Source organism: Prunus mume, linkage group LG7 (genome assembly GCF_029339155.1).
Source record: "Prunus mume cultivar Tortuosa linkage group LG7, ASM2933915v1, whole genome shotgun sequence".
Lineage (NCBI taxonomy): Eukaryota > Viridiplantae > Streptophyta > Magnoliopsida > Rosales > Rosaceae > Prunus > Prunus mume.
The window spans coordinates 5,545,831-5,552,084 of record NC_142704.1 but is presented as its reverse complement, the minus strand read 5'-3'; the positions used below and the strand labels follow the sequence as shown (position 1 = coordinate 5,552,084).

The 6,254-nt window shown below is 38.8% G+C and overlaps 2 protein-coding genes across 4 annotated transcripts; one reads left to right on the top strand and one right to left on the bottom strand.

Annotated features, from left to right (window-relative positions):
• LOC103338095 (palmitoyl-acyl carrier protein thioesterase, chloroplastic-like) lies at nucleotides 1-2,912 on the bottom strand. Of its 2 annotated transcripts, none has more exons than XM_016795669.2 (6): nucleotides 1,639-2,912; nucleotides 1,334-1,467; nucleotides 1,061-1,174; nucleotides 792-969; nucleotides 603-671; nucleotides 1-506 (listed from the first exon to the last, which is right to left on the bottom strand). In XM_016795669.2, exons 1-6 carry the CDS (start codon nucleotides 2,050-2,052, stop codon nucleotides 240-242), a joined length of 1,176 nt encoding a protein of 391 aa, XP_016651155.2. In that variant the 5' UTR covers nucleotides 2,053-2,912; the 3' UTR covers nucleotides 1-239. The 2 variants fall into 2 exon arrangements, with proteins under 2 accessions (XP_016651155.2, XP_008239504.2); XM_008241282.3 differs by having other exon boundaries at nucleotides 1-503; nucleotides 1,639-2,304.
• Nucleotides 2,913-3,272: 360 nt separating this feature from the next.
• On the top strand, nucleotides 3,273-4,624 carry LOC103338096 (HVA22-like protein e). 2 transcript variants are annotated; one of them, XM_008241283.3, is made up of 5 exons: nucleotides 3,273-3,604; nucleotides 3,741-3,767; nucleotides 3,901-4,023; nucleotides 4,105-4,309; nucleotides 4,382-4,624. In XM_008241283.3, the coding sequence occupies exons 1-5, from the start codon at nucleotides 3,558-3,560 to the stop codon at nucleotides 4,403-4,405; spliced, it is 426 nt and encodes a 141-aa protein (XP_008239505.2). In that variant the 5' UTR covers nucleotides 3,273-3,557; the 3' UTR covers nucleotides 4,406-4,624. The 2 variants fall into 2 exon arrangements, with proteins under 2 accessions (XP_008239505.2, XP_008239506.2); XM_008241284.3 differs by having other exon boundaries at nucleotides 3,284-3,604; nucleotides 4,385-4,624.
• The last annotated feature ends 1,630 nt before the right edge of the window (nucleotides 4,625-6,254 follow it).

Genomic DNA, 6,254 nt, shown 5'->3' with positions numbered 1-6,254 from the left:
TAAAAACATAGGAATACTACGACCTCTTATATCCTACTGATCATTTAAGTTTGAAATTGGGTTTTACATATAGATTTATAGAATGATGGGTATATGTATAAGAAATAGAAATTGTAAGGACCTATATTGGACAAGCCAAAAAATAAAAACCTAAAAGAACCCATCAGTGGGGAAAGCAAAAGGCTTGAAGAGAAATCCATTTTGGGGGGCACAAATTGAAACTGCTGCCCATACTGAGATCAGTGCAACTTATGTTTTTGCTTGAGATGCCACTCTGTTCGTGCTCGTACTATCTCCGCCTTATCAGCCTGCATCCGAAGCAGATGCGTGTACTCTAGGTCGGGCCTACGGTTGATGGAGTTGTTCTTGCAATTGGAGTCTTCAGCCAAACTTGCTGTTGCACTTGTCATGGACTCTAGCAAGTTTGATTGCCTGCATTCACGTCTATACTCCAATGTCATGCTTGTGAGATCATAATCTCCCAACACATTGATGGGCACGCTCTGCTTAATAAAACACAAATGAATTTTGATTTAGTAACACATAATTAAAATGAAAAATGTTGCATGTAAGAGCAGCTTGTGTTATGTATTTTTAAGTACCTCCAAAATCCATCCAATGTATTTCACATTGTTTACATGCTGGTTGGCATCCATGTCACTCCATCTGGGCTGGGATAATTGCAAGACAAAGTAGGTTGTTAATATATTAAGATGCTAACCAATTACCAACATTGCATCAAATTTTGATTAGTTTGATAGTTTGGTGGTCTTATAGTTTTCTAGACTTACTGCTAAGCCTGATCGGATCCTCCCTGCAGTGCCGTCGGTGAGCCTGTCGATTTTTTCACTGTCATTTTTCTCAGTGGCAACTGCAACTCTGTTTAGGTAGAATGGTAGCACTTCCTGTCTCACTTGTTCTGGAATCTTGGACAGCCTTCTTGTTTCTCTGTTCATGATCACCCAAGTGCTGCATGACAGATAAAAAAAATTGGAGGTCAGCTAAGCTATTTAGAGTTTTAAGTTTGGATCAATTATAAATTAAGCAGAAGAAGCTAGACCTTGTAGCTCTTGTAATGATTTCTTGAGTCTTGTAGTCTCGGATGATCCAATCCCTGCGCATTCCATTTTTGCCTGCTGCATCCACCCAAGTATCTATTTCAACAACATCTCCCCTGTCACATAACCCATTTTAGTCCCATTAGTGGGGTGCGAGTAATGCTAGAGAGACCACATTTTAAGTATTTGTCTTGGGCGTAGAGATAGCCTCTTGCAAAAATATTATCAATTATTGTGTCTAGTTGTTAATAAAAACATAATATGGCATCACATACCAGGAGCTATATCTCTGTACTTGAATGAAGATGCGGGTGACAACCCAAATAAGCTTCCGGATGCTCATCTCACGGGTAGCACCGAACCCGTTTCCAGCCAGGCCAGAGCTTGTCACATGATTTAGAGCTGTTTCCTGCAACCAATGGCTTTCACAGTTAATGAAAATATAAACTCTAGACTTTCATGATTAAACTCTCCTAACTAATGACAGTATGTTCATTAATTTCACAAGGAGCAAAAATTACAACGGGCTATCCCTCTCAGACAGAGACATAAAAGAGTAAAAAAGGAAAAAAAAAAGGACCTGAAGGAGATTCATGAGTGTTTCCATGGTGGCAGTTTTGTCTGGTCCAATCTCATAAGACCTGATTACGAAGGTCTGCCTATATACAAACCTGCCTTCAACAAAATTTCCATGCAAAGAGGAATGAGCAGGTGCATCAATGTCACTATCTTTAATTAACTCTGTACTATTTTTGTTTCCAAACAATGTACCCTCTCCCACATGAACCCCATTGACCTTTCCATTGATTGTCTCCACACTTCTTGGAGTTCCTCCGGCGCTGCTTCTCACCGAAAACTTTCCGTTTTTGCTTGTGATCATTGCTACACGCCTCGAACGATAAAACCCCAATTTGGTAGCCATCTCATTCTTCTCTGCCTTGCACATGTCCCTTGGAAGGCATAGTGTAGCAATGTTGTAAGTTCTTGCTGCCATAATTTCTAAGCGCTCATTTGGTTGATCAGAGATACGGAAAGAAATAAACCCAACAAAGTTTCAAGTTTGATAAAAGAGGGTGATCTAGCTTGTTTAGCACTTGTTGAAGAAAGAAAATTTGTCAAATATTTGTAGTAGGTGTAACCACTTACTAGCAGGAATAGCAGATGTAGTTATAGAATTCTAGACAAAGGGAAGATTTTGTCTTAAAATGGAGGAGGCCATGGGATTTTTAGCTCAACCACTTCAATGGGTGGGGGAGAAATGTGGAGGGCCTGCACCAATGGCTTACACGCCAATGTAATTAGTGGTGTTTTGTGCATGTTTACAAGGTAGTTTTTAATAATAGATAACTTGGGGAAAAGTAATTTGGATTCATTAGTAACTCTACCATTGATTATGTTGTTTAATTTGGTCTTACTATTATGTTCTTGCAAGGAAAAAGGTGTACCTCTAAACAATAAGCCTTGTTTTGGTAATCTGTCTTCCAACTTTGGCTAGGCAGAGCATTTGAGATTGCTAGGAATACAAAGCATTCGTTAACAAAAACAACACTTAGCCTCGACAGAAGAAAGCCCACGGAAATGCTTGCTCAAGCAAGACATGAAATTTTCATACCCTTTTTTTATAAAAGCCCACTTTCCATCCTTGGTAATGCAGAGCATTGGTCATCAGAAATCGAAATCAGATTTAGCCCACAAAGATGCTTGTTGACCATAGATCAAATGAGTTGCATTGTAGGGGGTTCAAATCCTAATCTAGCCCTAAAGAGAATCATACTTACAATCGAGTGTATACTTTTGTATCTATCACACTCATCACGTTACTGTTGCATTCATTCGGTGAGATGATAGGTTCTCTCCTAAGCATGATGGAATCTGATGCAATGGAGAGCTGACACTAATTAAAACCCCAGATTAAATATTTAACAAACCCTATCAAGAAGCTTCAGATAAATCATTACCCCACCTTCGGATGATCCGTCTGGACCAGCCATGTAAAAAAGAAAAGAACTCTACGTTGATTTGGATCGTCATCCTCCGGCACGTGTCACCGACGTCGACTTAAAAAACAGAAGAAATACATGAACACGTGGCTTGTGTCTGGGGCAAAGAACAAAGCCATCGTGTCATTTGAGGGAAATGGCAGAGCCCAAGGCGGTCCAGCCACACACACACGCACCTGACCAACCTGATGAGACCACACTGTGCTTCAGCCTCTAGATTGCGACTGGGCGGTGCTAAATCCACATCGACACGTCCAAGGCAGAATCCGATACTTGCTCTTCTCCTGCCACGTGTCCTCTCCATCTTATCATATATACATGCCCACAACCACCTTCCAAAATCACATCAACTGTCTTCATTTTCCCCAGCTCTGAACAGTGAAACCCTATTCTCACTGGCTCAGTTTTCTGCAACCAATCCCTCTTAGTTTGTGCTTTCAATTTGATTTCTTGGGGCTTTTTGTCCTTTTGGAACCCACAAAGACAGCGAAACAGAACAATGGGAAAAGGCTGGACCATGCTTATCCAACTTCATTCACTGGCTGGGTAAGACTTTAATTTCGTTTACTGCTTTTTTCATCTTCTTTTTTGGGTTAATTTTCTTTCCAACATGTATTAATTTTGTGCTTTATCAGTTTATCTATTTCCCCTAATTCCCAATGTTCTTGGAATTTTTTTGCAGGCCAGTGGTGACGTTGCTTTACCCCTTGTAAGCAGCTCCTCTCTGTCTCTGTCTCTCTCTCTCTGTCAAGTTTTTTTGTTTTTTTTTTTTCATTATATTAATAAAACCCAGTAAGGGGATGAACTTGTTCTTGATATTTTTTTTTGGTGTTTGATTATAGATATGCATCAGTGATAGCCATAGAGAGCACATCTAAGATAGATGATGAGCAGTGGCTTGCTTATTGGATCATCTACTCTTTCCTCACTCTCTTGGAGATGGTAATCCAACCAGCTCTAGAGTGGTAAGAACAAATCATAAAAGCGTCAAGAATACACAGATACTATCAGAAACTAAGTTTATGATTGGAAAATGGAATTTGCAGGTTACCAATTTGGTATGACGTGAAGCTTGTGTTTGTGGCATGGTTGGTTCTTCCACAATTCCAAGGGGCAGCTTTCTTGTATGAGAAATATGTGAGACAGCAGCTCAGGAGGTATAGAGATGGGAGAGATCATCCTCAATCCTCCAACAAGTCCCCCACTGGGAAAGGAAAGAACAAGTTTGTGCATTTCATGACCCCCAAGAATGTGAGTTCCTTCTTTTGAGACTTTGATAATATTTTTTTAATCTCTTATTGATCCATTTTTGGTTATGGGCAGCAGGGGGAGCAGGAGGCTTATTGAGAAGGGCAGAGCAAGAAGAGGCTTTTTGGTGTGAAAGAGTGAAGCTTCTTCAACCGTTGGCTTCTTTTTCACCTTTGTGCTTTTACTTTAGTTGTTTTTCACTTTTGACTTTTAACCTGCTCCAATGTACAAGTTGATGACTTTCCAGGCTTTTGTGGCCATTCTTCATGATGTCTGGTATAGATGAGACACATGTTATCAGAAATCGGTGTTATATCACTTTCTGTTCAAATGGGGTTCATAATCATACACGTCTCTCTCATCCGTGTCCAATTTTCAACCCCCACTAATAACTGTGGAAGGTGTTTCTTCGCACACACACAGGCCCAACCTAAAATGCGTTGCTTAAAACGAAGGGAGGCTAGTTTGATTTGTATAGGTTAGGTGTTTTGTCTTTTGGGGCTTGCAAGGAAGGCTATAATCAGTTGCCTCTTTCTTGAGTGGGCCTAATGAAGTTGGTTAGAAGTGGGCTGCTCATGAAAAGAGCCCAAAAGAAAAAGCAAAAAGCAAAAAAAATATAAGCGATAGTCTAAACTATATGATTTATGCATTAGAATGTGAAGTTCTTAAAAATGTTTCCTTGAATTTTTAACCTAAAGAAAACGAGCGTGTTATGCGAAGGCCCTTCACTGGTTGGGAAAAAACTACGTAAAAAGTTTAGGCTTGGAATTGTTTTCGTTTCCATGTTGCAAGATATGCAACCAAATGGTCACAAATTACAACCACAAAAAGAAAGAAAAGAGAAAGGAAGAGGAAACAACAAAGAAAGGGAAAAAATGAAAGTAAAAGACCCTCTATAAAATGGCACCCGAGGCCTACCATAATTCTTTGGATTCGCACCACCCAGGAAAATGTGTGTGAATGGAATTGGGATACCATACAGTTTAAACAAGTAAAAACAGCTTTTGAAGTTTTGAGCCCATATCAAATCAATCTGTGGATTAATTTCCAGTTGTGCTAACTTTTAAAAGCTTCATTTTTTGAGGGAATATTTTGGTTGCTTTGTACTCTGGTGTACTGTATACATGTACGTACACAGTACACATCCATCACATGCATGGCATGTGGGCTGAGCAAGGAAGAATCACCATGTAATTAGATTAGGCATCCACATGATCCACATCCGCATCCATTTACCAACTTTTAGAAAAGTTTTTCGGTTCTTTAGGCACCAAGAATTAAGAACTAATTAAGCACTAATTAGCATGCAAGTTGGGTTGTTTTTAAATTTTTAAGAAAACAAATGATAATTGTGACCTCCTTTGACTAAATACATGTTGGATTACAGCACTAATCTCCTTTTATCTTAGGAAGGAGGAATCATACACGTACATACTCTTTAGAAATGGAAAAGTGAGAGGGAAAGGAGAGGGTGTTGATTTGTTTGTTTTTAGTTTTATTCATTATAGAAACGATTGTCTAAACTACTTTAATTTAAAGGGAGGAGATTTAAACTTGAGGTGGGCGCATCGTCGCGTGGGTAATTTGCTTAACTCAATTTGCAGAAAGAGTATTCATATCCACCAATATAAAATAAGATTTGCTTTTAGTTCCCTAGATTTCATCTAAACGGCCTTGGCGCTTTCATGACCTAAAAAAGCTATTTTCAATAATGTCTAAGTTGCAAAGAAAAACCATTCACTTAGTGCTCACTAGCCTCTCCACACGCGCTTTCGCGCCTGAGAGGCTTTTTTTTTTTTAAAATTAAATTTATTTTAGAATTAAAAAAGATAATGGGTAGTTGTGTTCCATAAAAAGAGGATCCATTATCTGATTTTTATTTTAATTTAATTTTTTTTAATATGACAAAGTATGAATTTACCATATTATCCTGATTTAATTAATAATT